This window comes from Pelodiscus sinensis, chromosome 7 (assembly GCF_049634645.1).
Source record: "Pelodiscus sinensis isolate JC-2024 chromosome 7, ASM4963464v1, whole genome shotgun sequence".
Taxonomy (NCBI): Eukaryota; Metazoa; Chordata; order Testudines; family Trionychidae; genus Pelodiscus; species Pelodiscus sinensis.
In genome coordinates, this window is record NC_134717.1 from 32276062 (window position 1) to 32290977 (window position 14916).

A 14916-nucleotide genomic window follows, 5' to 3' on the forward strand; every position below is an offset into this window, starting at 1 on the left:
GCTCAGGACGGTCAGGCTAGAGAACAGAGTGGAGAACCTGGAGAACAGAGTGGTCGTGGGGCTGACAGAAAACACGACTACCATGTATTGTACCAACAAACAGGGTGGAGCTCATTCCTTTCCCCTTTGCAAAGACCCTAGAACTGTGGGAGTAATGCATTTCCCAGAACATCTGTCTGGAGGTGTCCTATCTTCTAGTGTTCAACAATGTTCTGGCAGACAACCTCAGTCAGTCCTTTCAGGCCCACGAGTGGACCATCAGGAAAGATATTATAGAGAGAGTCTTCCAGAGGTGGAGTTAACCCCATCTGGATCTGTTTGCCTCATGGAACAATGCCCAATGTCAGAGCTACTGCTTGTTCGTGGGCCATGGTCTCGGGTCTCAGGGGGATGCACTGCATATCCAGTGGTCCCGGGGGCTGCTGTATGCCTTCCCCTTTCCTGCTAATTCACGAGACCCTCATCAAGGTCAGGCAATTCGGGGCAGAGGTCGTCATGGTGGCGCCGATGTGGCCTTAGCAACACTGGTTCATCACCCTGTTTGAGTTAGCGGCGGAGGACATGATGAGGCTGCTGCTAGTCCAAAACTGATCACCCAAGATTTGGGAAGAGGGATGCCACCTGAATCTAGTGACCCTCCACCACATGGTTGACAGGGCTAGAACAATTTTGCTCACAGGAGCAGTTGCTAGAGATTAGAAAACCTTCTACCAGAGCACTGTACGCTCAATGTGTGATACAATCCCTCTAATCTTAGATTATTTATTACAGGTTAGTCATCAAGGCCTTGCTACATCTTCCCTGAAGGTGCATTTAGCAGCGATTGTGGCCTTTCACCCTGGGATGGGTCATAGATCCGTGTTCGCTAGTACATTGGTAAAGAGGTTCATGGAAGGGGTAGACAGGTTGTTTCCCTACACGCACCCTCTGGTGCCATCCTGGGATCTCTATCTGGTCCTGAGGGGTCTTACGAGGGATCCCTTTGAGCCTGCTCTCTGAAACACTTGTTGTGAAAGGTGGCATTCTTGATCACAATCACCTCAGCCAGGAGGATCTCGGAACTGAGGGCCCTCATTTTGGAGCTCCCTTATATGATTTTTTTTTTTAAGTTAAAGATTAGAATGCATCCCCATCCAGCCTTCCTCCCGAAGGTGGTCTCTCAATTTCATATGTCACAAGACATTTACTTTACTGGTGTTCTTCCCAAAACCTCATGCCCTGACTAGGGAACAGGCCCTACATTGCTTGGATGTTAGAAGGGCCCTAGCATTCTATGTAGAAAGGACAAAAGTTTTGTAGATCTCCACAACTTTTTATTTCAGTAGCTGAGAGGGTGAAGTGCTCACCGATTTCGGCCCAATGCCTATCCACCTAGATTACTTCCTGCAGTAAGAAATGCTATGACAGCGCGAGTAGACCAGCACCTCCACTGACAGCACACTCTACAGGGGGGCAGCTGATGTCCTTGGTGTTCCTAGTGCAAGTACCTATCCTTGACATATGTAGGGCAGCCATGTGGCCCTCTGTGCATACTTTCTCAGAGCACTATGTCATTACTCAGCAGGCCAGGACACAGACGACCATTGGCAGGGCTGTGCTGCAGACTGTTTACATGTAGATAGTGTTGGTCTCCGACCCCACTTCCTAGGACACTGCTAGAGTCACCTAATTGGAATGGACATGAGCAAGCACTCGAAGAAAAAATGGTTACTTATCTTGTAACTGTTTTTCTTTGAGATGTATTACTCATGTCCATTCCAAATCCCACCCACCTCCCCTTTGTTGGAGGACTCCAGCAAGAAGCAACTGAAGGGTGAGGGGTCAGCAGGGGTATATATGCACCGATATGCTGGCACTACTCCAGGGGGCTCCCTGGATGGCCCAACAGGTACTGCTAAGGGAAAAAGCTCTGAAATGTATGCACACGGCGCACACACGCCTAATTGGAATGGACATGAGCAACACATCTCAAAGAACAACAGTAACGAGGTAAGTAACCATTTTGTGTACAGTAAAGCATTAATCAAAGCAAAACAAACTTGAATATATATGGAACTATGGGCAGTGTTTACCTAGCATGATGTGGAGGGAAGATACAGGTACATGGAAGAACATAGTTAATGTCTGGAATCTATGTAAATTTTGTACATAAAGATGTTCCTGGCCATCATTTTATTCCTTTCATACAGCAGCAATAAAACAGCAGTTGTAGAAGGAATTTGCTATGTCCTACACCTTTTACATGCACATCTTATTCACTATCTCCCTTAAGCAGTTATTTATTTAAAAAATATTTAGGTGAAAAAACGGAGATGGAGCTAATAAAGGAACCAACAAATTATGGGAGCAAAACTGGGATTTCCTTGCTATTTGTCTATATCTCATCTGGATTTAGAAAACTAATTTTAAGTGCTTGTTTATTAAATGCTTGACATTATTAGGTGTTGTTCACACCTTTCTTCATTTAGTCTATATATTTAAAATTTGAGCCCAAACCTACCTAATTTGGCCAGGGAGAAAATCAAGAAAGAGAGAATACAGCAATGGAGAAAGGAACAGCAATGCGTAGGAGAATGGACATCAAGAGGAAAGATAGTGACAATACCAATTAAGCTAGCAGTCAGGTAGGTGATACTGGCAGTGAAATGATGTGTTGAAACCTGGGTGTAGCTAAGCAGAAATAACTGATTGTACACCAATGCAAACAACCTGGGTAACAAAGTGCAGGAACTAAAACTAGTGCAGGAAGTGAAACCCATGATAATAAAACATGGCGGGCTAGTCATGACTAGAGTACAGGTATTGAAAGGAGAGTGAGAGTGTGTGCTATTTATGATAGCTGAAAATAAGGTTAAAGATGATAGAGAAGCATTGTCTATCAATGATATAGACTGTAAAGAAGGTAGAAGTGAGGGGATAGATAGAGTCTTTTGGGGTCAAAATCACTTAAGGAACTACTAGATGTTCCCCTAGAATAGGACTTGAGGTATGCTGCAGATATCTAAGGATTTGATTTGGGTATGGATAAATAAATAAATACTACTAGGAATTGTGTGGTTATGAGAGACTTTGACAACACAGACATAGATTGGAAGGGAAGTGCTACTATTAATAGTAGAATTCAAGGATCTGAATGTGGAGTAGGTGTGGAAATACTTGAAATCAAATTTGTAAAAGCTGTCTGAAGCCTGCATCCCAAACAAAGTGTGTGTGTAGGGGGCGGGGGTAGGGAATATCAGGGAAGGTTTGCAGACCAAGCTGGACGAGAAAGCATGTCAAACAGATTATTAAGAGAGAGCAGAAATCCTACAAGGAATGGAAGATGGGAGGGATCAGCAAAGATCCTTTAGGAGTTCAGAAAATATAGAAAAAAAAACCTGCCAAAAGGCAAGCAGAGTTGTACCTTGCAAAGGTAATTAAAACCAATAGTAAAAGGTTTTATAGTTATATACATAAAAAGAGAACAAGGACAGAAGAACTGGGTCTACCAAACTCTGGAGATGAGGTGGACGTTAAAGGTAATGATGGAGTGGCGAAACACTTAAACAAATATTTTGCCTCAGTTTCTAATAAGGGCAATAAGTATAAGAATAGTGGCAGAGTGACTAATGGAAATGAGGATATGGCAGTAAAAATTAGCACATCTGAGATAGAAGTCAAACACAAACATGTTAATGGGACTAAATCGGGGGTCCCAGGTAATCTCCATCCAAAACTATGAAAGGAATTGGCCAATGAAATTGCAAGCCCAATAGCAAGGATATTCATAAATCTGTAAAATCCGGAATCATATCATATGACTGGAGAATTGACAAAGGAAATATAGGAGAGCTGATCTCATGGCTTTCAGTAAGGAATTTGACACATTTTTTGATACACTATACCTGGGAAATTTAATTAAATTGGAGAAAAAGGAGATTAATGAGAATTGAAAAGTGACTAGTTAAAGGGGAGACTAAAATGCATCTGTGACAAGTGAACTATCAGGCTGGAGGAAGATTACTATGGAGATCCTCAGGGTTGGTCTTGGGGCCTAGTTTATTTCATACTATAAGATTTGCCCAGCATTGCTCAGGTCATTGACTCAATTTTTTTGTTTTTTGAAAAACAAAATGAAAATGTACGTGCTTCGTTTAAATCATTGCTCTGTGGTGGGCTGAGGATGAAGGGTTCAGTATTCAGGCTGCCCTAGGGAGAGAGGACTACCCCAACCGCTTTCTCTGACCGTAGCAGCTTGGAGCCAAGTGAGAAGTGCCTCTCCATGGACACCGCAACTTCTGCAGGCACAGCTGGGGGAGGGGTGCATGTTTCCCAGCTGGGGCATTTCCAGCTTCATCTGCCTCCTTTGGTCACAAGCCAGAGTGAGGAATGCAACAAACTCTGTACTTTCTCCTCACTCCCTGATGAAGGGGAACAGCCAATAATGTTCCTATATGAAACGGGGTGGGAGGGAAGGCTCTGGCCTAATGGGTGCCTGTGAGATGGGAAGCTAGGGACGGGCAATCCTTGGATGGACAGACAAACTCAAATATATAGTGGATTTAATTAACAGCATTGGTACAAAAAACGGGAGAGTCTTGACAAAACATGAGTGGCACAAAGTTGGGTGGTGCTACCAGTATGGAGGAGGACCGGAATATCATTCCAGAAGATTTGTATGACCTTGAAAACGGATGAAATTTAATAGTGAAAAGTTCATGCACTTGGGACTAACAAGAATTTTGCTAGAAGTTGGGGTCGTATCAGTTGGAAGGAGCAGGGACTTAGGTGTAGTTGTTGATCAGAGGATGGTTCTGAGCCATCAGTGTGATGCAGCTATGAAAAACACTAATGTAGTCCAAGGATGCATCAGGTGAATATTTCCAGCATGGACAGAAAAGTGTTAATATCATTATAAAAGGCACTGGTGAGACTTCCTCTGGGATAATGTGTGCAGTTCTTGTCTCCCATGTTTACGATAGATGAATTAAATTGGAACAGGTGGGTTCTCAGCTCTTCCGGTGCTGAAAATAGCTAAAAGGATGATCAAATAGGAATGAAAAACTTACAATTATGGAAGGAGATGCTTGGTTTGTTTAGCCTAGCTAAAAGAAGGCAATAGGGCAACGTTTCTCAAAGTTGGTCACGGACCCACTTGGAGAAAGCTGCTAAGGGGCCGCTCTGGTTTATCTAATGGCTCCACAGTCACTGAGTTTCATGGTTCCCATTGGCTCTGGTTCACCATTTCCAGCCAAGGGAAGCCATGCAAAGTTAGGATTGCTTTGTACAAATACATAAGAAGGGGAGGGCAGAGTTATTTAAGTTAAGTGCTAATTTTGACACAAGAGTATATGGATATAAACTGTTTATCAATAATTTTAGGCTTGAAATTAGACTTCAAGACTGAACTTGGTATGTTTATGGAGGGAATGTCATGCTTTACTCTGAGTTACTGCAGAGAATTCTTTCCCACGTGTGTGGCTGGTGGGTTTTGTCTGCATGCTCACAGTCTTAACTCAGGATTGGCTGGGCCAGATATGGTTCACCAGGGTTAACCCATGTCAGGCCACCAGATATTTTGTTGGATCTTTATCTCTACTGACTGGCAATAATATTCTTTGTCTAGATTTATAACTATACAGGCTCGGATTGTGGATTTGCCACTACCTTCAAGGAAGTGAGAGTGCATAGATGCCCTGCCCTAGGAGCTGACCAGGAACTAAATTGTGACCTAGTTGCAAATCAGTCCTTAATTTCATACACCTTGCTCTAGAGCAGCGGTCAGCAACCTGTAGCTCCTGAGCTAAATATGGCTCAGTAGGGAGCCAAATATGTCACTTTTGCATCTCAAGTTCAACCCCCTTCTTACTTCCCCTGAAGCAGGGAGCCCACGCTGGAGCTCCAGTCTCATGACTCCCCTACCAAAGGTTGGAGCACCAGCACAAGCTTCCTGCAGTGGGGGGAAGGAGGGACAGAAGCTGAGCATCCCCGCCAGATCCAGCTTGTGGGAAAGAAGCAGAGCCGGAAGTGTCTCTGTGCACTGCTGCTTCTATTCTCCCTCCCTCAGCTGGGGAAACAGCAGTGCAGGGATGCGCATCCTAGAGGCTTTCCCTGCTGCTCCCATTGGCCAGAATTCAGCCAATGGGAGCAGCAAGAGACTGAGCCTGAGACTCAGTGCTGCCAGCAGCACGAAAGCCAGTAAGTGCCCCCCTGGGCATCACCCTACTAAGACCCCACACACCCAGCCCCTTCACTCACCGCCCTGTTAAGACCCCCCCCCCCACTCCCAGCCTGCTCACTTATACCCCGAAGCCGAGATCCTACATCCCCAGCCTATTTTGCTCCCTCCCCCCCAACCAGATACCTACCTTCCCCCAGCCAGATAGACTACCCCCAGCCCGCTCCTATACCCTCCCTCCTGGGCCAGACACCCTAACCCCAGCCTGCTCCTGCAGCCTCCCCCTTGGCCCAAGGTCCTACTCCCAGTCTGCTCTTGCATCCTCCCCCTTGACCACACAACCTACCACCAACCTTCTTCTCCACTCTCCCTTGCTCCTGCACCTTCTTCCTGGCCAAACACCTTACCCCCAGCGTCTCCTGCACCATCCCTTGCTCTTGCTCTCCCTCCCTTCTGGATAGACTCTGTACTTTCTCTTGCTTCTACCTCCTCCCCCTGGCCAGACACCCTATTCCCAGCTTGTTCCTGCACCCTACCTCCCACCCACACATTGCAACCTCACCCCTCCTGCACCCCACCTACCACCCAAATCCTGCACCCCTATCCCACTCAGCAAGTCCCTCATATGCCTCATTTTGTCCCCACCCCTAAGGGGCCCACAACATCAATTAACCCTGGAATCCGAGAAGAGGTAATCTGACCTCTTGAATCTCAGTCCTCCCTTCCTCCTTGCACCTCCCCTCCCCCACTATGGGACTGGAACACCACGGTGCAAGGTGTTTCAGTTGGGGGCCACATCAGTGAGGGCTGGTGGTTTGCGGGGGGGGGGGGGTTATTGTTGTTGTTCTTACTTGTGTGGTCCCCAACTGATTTTTCTGTGAAAAACTTGTTGACCCCTGCTATAGAGGTCAAGGTAAAATAATCTGCAGCAACTTTTTGTCTGTCACAGATAATACTGGCTCAGTCACACTGGATGGTGCATCTATGGGAGGGTAGAATTAAGTCTTGACTAGGGATGTAAGCGACTAGTCAACTATCCGATAAGCAAATGCTGTTTGAGTCCCCTGCTAATCCCGTGCTCATGGCAGCGCTTTGCTTTTGAAATGTACAAGAGCCGTTCTGGAACTCTCGTCCACTTCAAAAGCAGGGAGCTCAGGACCTGCGGGGGACTGCTTGAGTCCCCCACTGGCAGTGTTCCCCACAGTTCTTCCGCCTCTGAAATGTAACAAGAGCCAGCAAGGCTCTTGCAGCATTTCAAAGGCGGAGGCGCCCTTATCAAGTAATTGAATAATCAATGCAAATTACATCGAGTATTCAATTAGTTGATTAATTTAATTTCACATCCTTAGTCTCAACCACCTGAGGGTCACTAGGAAGCCCAGAAAGGTTGTTTTCCAGTTCTGTGATGTAACCAACAATGCAATTGGTCATGACAGACAAATATGGCGTACCTTACTTCCCTGATCAGAGGGGTAGCCGTGTTAGTCTGAATCTGCAGAAGCGATGAGGAGTCCTGTGGCACCTTATAGACTAACTGAAGTGTAGGAGCATAAGCTTTCGTGGGCAAAGACCCACTTCGTCAGATTCAGTTAGTCTATAAGGTGCCACAGGACTCCTCATCGCTCCTTACTTCCCTGAGCAATCCTGTTACACTAGTAATAGTAACAATGTTGATCTTATCTCGTAGGTGAAGGTAATGCTTTCCTTAATATGTTTCAGAAGTGTAGTTTGTAGTTTAATTCTATATTTTGGCTTATGGCTCTTGGATGCACTGTTCTTATAAATTCACATATAGTAAGCTTAGTTCTTGCTTGTTTGTTTAATTTGAATTAGTAATGAATACTTGGTGCATTTATTTTTAATATTATACTCTAACCAAATCAGTAGTATTATATATGTATTAAGGCCACACTTCATACACACAGGGACTGATACATAGAAATTATTCATGAGGTTTTGGCCTTAGAGTTGCCAGATCATTTCAACAAACATACCGGACACACTTAATAAAAATTTGTCGACCAAAAAAATATGTACATAATATGGGAAGTTTATTGACAACAATCTACATTAAATCTTATATCTTACTTTAGATTGTGTGGCTTTTATCATTTTTTTTTTATTTTTAAAAAACTCATCTTTTGTTTCCAAACAAGTGAAAGGTATATTTAAAAAACCGCAAAGTTGACCTCTTTCTGACTCAACACTCAATCTGTTGTGTTCATCGGTCCATAGCTTACCCATGACACTAAAAATTCTTTCTGCACCAGCATTTGACACAGGAATTGAAACAGAATATTGAACCAGTTTAAATAAATCTGGAGCAGCAGGTTCTTTGCTGAAAAAATATTCCTTACCTTAAAAGAGCGCTGTGAGATATGAGAAAGATGAAAGCTAGACAAAGGACAACACTTTCTTGAATCATATGTTTATAAAAAGAAAATATTCAGCACTACTGCGTAGTTGCATACTGCCTGGCTGGTAGACGCTCTCATACGGCGTGAGCATGTCTACCAGCCAGGCAGTACGCAACTACATACTGATACTCATATCCAAGTGAAAAATCAGCATAGTAGCGCATAGTACAGGCCTAGAGAGTAATCGAAAATACTCACTCACGAGTCACATCATAATATGATAATAGTAAAACGTACTTAATTAGAAAATACTGGACATGTATATGTCCGTTATTTTCTCACTTTGTTTCCCAGATAGAAAGCTCAAACACTGGACTGTTCAGTTCAAAACCGGACACCTGGCAACCCTATTTGGCCCAAGAGACTGAATTTGTTAGTTCAGCCTGGACAAGAAAGAGACAAGTTTTTGTCACTTTCATAAAAAAGCAAAAATACCCCAGTCCTTTCAGCTCCATGCTATGGGTATCTAGAACTACTCTGAGAAAGGAAAAATCATTCCATTCTGTGTGCATTGGGATAAGCAAACCATAGGAAGTTCTGTAACACTAGATCTGAATGAACTTGCTTGTGCAGGTCTCCAGTAGGGAAGAAGACTATTTTCAGTCTTGCAAAAGAGACTGCTTCAATTAGGTTTTTATCAGTTCCTCCCTGACAGGCTTACATTACATCAGTTAAGGAGGAATTCTCCCTTAAATTAGGATTCTGGATGGAGATTTACTCAACTTGAGGAGGCTTGAAGGAGTCTGTGACTCCTTGGAAGGAGCGATGAACAAGGAAAATGCCTCTGTCAAATCAAAGATAAGGAGCCAAGAGGCTATTTTGGATTAGAGGGCTCATAATTTGTTTACCACCCAGATCAGTAAAGCCTTATCTAGAGCAGCCTTAACTTGAATTTTTCATTATTTACGTTCATTATTTCATCAGTATTATATGGGTCAGATTAATTTACTAGAGTATCAAGTGTATTAAAAGCCTTGCAAAATAAACTAAAATGCTTGTATTTCTGAAAAATGTGGAGGTATGCAAATTGCTTATCTACAATGATCCAGTCTTTACTATTCAAATTACCTATGAAACTAAACAGAATGAATAAGCAGTGAACATATTTAAAGAACATCAACAACTTGCATTTTTTTTCTTGAATAAGTTACTGGTGCATCATTTCATGAACTGTCTTTTATGACAGTTCTTTTGATTTTTTTTTTTTATTTACAAAAAGAAGTGTCCTTTGATATTATTAATGACCATAATTATCAGTGTTGTTGACTCGAGTCCCATGATTTGAACTCGAGTGCAACGTAAGTTGCCTAGGTGACTCGACTTGAGACTCGCCTCGGGTTCATTGTTTGTGACTTGAGACTTGACTTGAGAGTTGCTAATTTTGTTAAATCGACTTGGTGAAAAAATTGTCCAAAAATGCCAATATGGATGGCTTGTACAAAAGTGACTTGATATTTTTTTAAATTAAGACTTAAGACTTGACTTGGGACTTGACTTGAAAGTGACTTTAGGGACGCGAGACTCGACTTAAGACTTGAACTGTAGTGACTTGAGACTCAACTTGGACTTGACAATGACGACTTGAAGACAACCCTGATAATTATAAGATGTGTTTAATTCAGTTAATTGAATAGCTGAATGGTCATTCAGTGAAAAGGCCTTGTGAATGGATTTCTGAATCAAATTTCATTTTATATTACACATCAAAAACAGCATTCAATCAAGTTATGACTAAGGCATGGAAAAGAATGTAAAACACTCATTCTTTACTTGACTCACTTTGATGTTTCTAGATGTCATTGAGGTTTCATATGTTAATGATATTTTTGCTACTATATGACCTGTCTTGTTTGTTGCACAATAGAGGGATTTAAAAATGGAAAACAGATAATCTGCTCTGCATATTTTTGCCTTACTTGGGTGCAACTAAAGTTATAATGTTTGGTAACATTGCTCCTTCCATCAAAAGGTGCAAAAATTAGACTTATAATGGATATCCCACAATATAGTTAATTTGGGTTGTGCTTGGTGTAGAATAGAATTTTAGAAGAACCAGTGTCCCAGCAACAGGAATCTTATAATATAAATAATTATAGACATTTATACACTCTCATGTGTACTCTAGATACAGAATTAGAGATTGCTGACATAGTAATTGCATAATACTATCAGTCTGCGTGTGATTCATACACATAGGGCCAATTTGCAATGTAACAATATTATGGAAATACAAGTGCGCTAGACTGTCCATTGCACTGTAACTCCAACCATAGTAAACTAGATTACAGTAACATTTTATTGACTACAGGGCTTTTATTTCTAAAAACCAGACTTTTTTGTTAAACACATGACTAAAAAAAGGTCCAAATTCACAAGATATTCATTTATTTCCTTTTTCTACTTAAGAAGAGTTGATCTGATGAGTTACAAAATTTGAAATATATTACTGATTTTGCATTTCAATATTCCTTCTACAATTTTTCTGCTTATTTGGGGGGGGGGTTGTGTGCATATATCAATAAAAATATAATATATTTATATATATCTATCATCTTAAGATCTAGGCACAACTCTTCGATAACTTGATATAAAAGGTTTCATCTTTAAAATTTCCATTTGATAGTTTTGGCTAAGCCCTAATAGTGTGTTTTGTTCAGAATCATGTTATTCCCTTGGAATAAATAGAAACACTAAACTTTTTATTAAATTTTCAGTCTTCTTTGAATATCTGTCCCTATGTTTGTAGTGCATTTTACATAACTCATGCGTTCCAAGAATTTTTCCTAGCAATATGTTTTGGTCCACACATGTGCCCCTGCTCTCCTTCTGCCAAGCACTGAGGGCATAAAAGGGGCTTCACTGCCATTATTTCAGTTCCTTCTTAACATGTGGTCTGGGATGGAACCTCCGTGCTCACTGGTACTCTTTGGCCTTTTCCTTGTAAATAGTTAGGAATAGTTAGCTTATAGTTTAGTTACTTTATATTCATTTATTTTTGAGTGTTATGCTCTCATTGAGGCACCCCTTTGGGTAGCTCTCTGGCAGCAAAAACAACATGCAAAACACATCCACACCAGCTTTAAGAGCTGTGTAGACTGCCAGAAGTCCTTCACAGTAAATGATGGTCACAACCCTGTTTGTACCACCTGGGAGAAGCCCGTATTTCCTCTAGGTTCAATATTTGTAAGTTATTTCTGCAGAGGACTAGGTAGTTGAGGGAGGTCTACTTTAACAGGTTTCATGTGGGCCTAGCAGTGTGGGAGGAGGGGGCAGTGGCAAGGACTGTGGGCAAGGGGCTGCACTGCAGAGACCCAATTTGGGGGGCAGTCAGGACTGGCAGTCACCCCATGGGAGGCACTCTGGCCCAGGGGTCACCCCATGGGGAGGCACTCCAGCCCCTAAGTCTGGGTTGGATGTCCCTCCGGCAGCTGCCAGAGGGACATCCAGCCCTTGCCCAGGGATGGGGGTGCCTTATGGCATCACTTTAGGGCTGGGGTGCCTCCTAGCCCAGTTCAGGGGCTGCAGTGTCCCCATTCTGACACACACACCCAAAACGGGCCTCCCTCTGCTCCCTCTTCCCCTTCCCCCCTCCCCCCTGCAATTTTCCTTTCCCTTTCACCACCAGAAGCCCACCACCAGTAGCAGCAGATTACTTTCAGTGCTGCTGCTGCTCTGGAGCCATGGGTTGTAAATTACTGTTGGGTTAGCAACAGGAAGGAAGGGAGGAGGTGGGGCATCTGAGGTGAGAGGGGCTGTGGGATGCAGAGTGATATCATTCTGTCATCCTGCAGGAAACACTTCTTTAAATAATATAGATAGAAATCTCTTTGGCTATGTCTAGACTGCAAGCCTCTTTCGAAAGAGGCTCTTTCGAAAGATACTTTCGAAAGAGGCTCTTTCGAAAGATACTTTCGAAAGAGGCTCTTTCGAAAGAGAGCGTCTAGACTGCACGTTGAACTTTCGAAAAAGCGGCTTGCTTTTTTGAAAGAAAGCATCCAGTGAGTCTGGATGCTCTCTTTTGAAGAAGCCCTATTTACATTGAAGAACGCCTTCTTTCGAAAGAGGAACTTTCGAAAGAAGGCGTTCTTCCTCGTGAAATGATGTTTACCGCCATCGAAAGAAAAGCCGCGTTCTTTCGATTTAATTTCGAAAGAACGCGGCTTGAGTCTGGACGCAGGGGAAGTTTTTTCGGAAAAAGGCTACTTTTCCCGAAAAAAACCCTGAGTCCTGGACACAGCCTTTGGGAGGAAAGAAAGGTCACCGCCCTCCCTTTGGTTCTGGATTTTTATCTTCCAGGCACTGATGGTCAAGTACAACTTCATCTATAACTGGCTCTCATTGATGAGGGGAAGCTTGAGCAGAGAAAATAGGCTAGTCCTTAGTTCGAATTAACGTTTGACTGCCGCATGTAGCCGCGGGCAGTTAGTTCCGACTAGTGGGATTTAAAAAGGGCGACAGGACGGGAACATGCAAATAAAGCCCGGGATATTTAAATCCCAGGCTTTATTTGCAAGTTCGAATGCCTACATTAGCCTCCCTAGTTTGAACTAGGGGGCTAGTGTAGACATACCCTTATTGTTTTCATTTGCCATGCACAGGTTGAACCTCTCTAATCTGCATTCTCTGGTCCACCAACATCTGTGATCTGGCATTTTTTTAGTTAGCGAGATGTCTATTTATCAGGAGTGTGGACAAGTTTTCCACAGTCCCATAAAGTTTGTTTACAGCTAGTCCTGGCTCTCAGTATTCTGTGGTGTTATTTAGTTCTAAGGCACCCCTGAATGTCTTCTAACAGCTCAGTAAGCAGAAGGGATGTGAAAGTGTAACTGTGTACATGGTTAATGATGAGCCTTGTAGTTTTATTTTTATGTACAGAATGAAACTTAAATTTAACCATTAATTTCAACTAATATTAAGTATTATTTTCTAGGTATGTAGGTTAGGAGGAATCAAACATCTGGTTGACCTTTTGGATCACAGAGTCCTTGAAGTTCAGAAGAACGCTTGTGGTGCACTGAGAAACTTAGTTTATGGAAAGTCAACTGATGAAAATAAAATAGCAATGAAGAATGTTGGTGGGATACCTGCCCTTTTGAGATTGTTAAGAAAATCTATTGATGCAGAAATAAGAGAGCTTGTAACAGGTATGTATTGGGAAAGGAAATAGCATCTGATGAAGTAAATTTATCTGTGGCAGTGAAACTAAGCTCTTTGGCTAGAAAATGCATGCTAACATTGCAGGGTATCCATTAGAATGTTATTTGTGCATTACTAATTTTGTCAATCTATGAATCTAGATGACTTGATTGTGGTAATTGTCACTTAAATCTGAGTTGTTTACACTCAGAGATACCTGGTGAAAAATGTAGAATAACTAAATGTCCAATTTAGAAATAAATTTGGTCCACACATGCCGTCCTCGAGTCCTATGTGAATGTTGTTGTATTAAGCACTGCACTGACCTTGTTACATGTTTAGGATTATACTGACAACTATTTTAAACTTAATCTTGTAGAATTCCAAAAAAGGACCCAGAAGTAAGCATGTATTGTGGTTCGTTGTTTGATGTAGTACTTAGATATTTTGAATTGCTTAGGGTTTTTTTTAGTTGTAGAGCATTTCCTTGCTGATGTTTATTGTAGTCAATATCACAGTAATTTATATTTTATACTTAAAGGTAATCTTATAGAAATATTATAGACATATTTTCTGCGATTAAAAGAAATTTGAAATACACTAAACGGTTGTGTTAAAAATGTATTCAACACATATGACACAACATTAGCAAATATAAAACAGTCAGCAAAATTATGCCAAAAGGTTTTTTTTAATGTTATCTTAGCAATAGCTAAGGTAAATTATTTAATTCTTTTGACTATGATACATGTACTGTAGCTCCAAGGTCAGCTACAGATGTTCCAACTTTTTCAAACTCCATTTGGAAATATATTCTGGTCATGTATCTGCCAATGCACTTCTAAATATATCATGAGAAATAATAAGCATCGGTTATTTTGGATCAATTAAACAATGAAAATTTAAACTCTTGCATCTAGTTTAAAAACAAATTCAGTTATCTAATATAGAACACATTTGTCTAAATCATCACGCTATTCATAAATATAGAGGTATTTAATTGCCCTAAATCTAGTTGCTTACATGTGTATTTCTATTACTCTGTTTAAACAATCAGATGTCCAGAGTGCATCTGAGGGTAACTGGCCTCCTGCATAACCATACAATTGTTCAAATTACAATGTGAAGTTAAATTTTGTACTGAATATCTCTTGTGTAACATAATGTAGTGTCAAAAGATGTTCTGGGAAATTGTGTGATATGTTA

General features: G+C 41.8%; 1 protein-coding gene across 9 annotated transcripts in view; it reads left to right on the forward strand.

Moving 5' to 3' along the window:
* Positions 1-14916, forward strand: part of PKP4 (plakophilin 4) — a 243491-nt gene that overhangs the window by 160219 nt on the left and 68356 nt on the right. For all 9 annotated transcript variants that reach the window (XM_075933439.1, XM_075933435.1, XM_075933437.1 and 6 more), the window contains one exon: positions 13505-13718. In XM_075933439.1, the coding sequence (XP_075789554.1) occupies positions 13505-13718 (214 nt within the window). The remainder of the gene's footprint in view (positions 1-13504; positions 13719-14916) is intronic.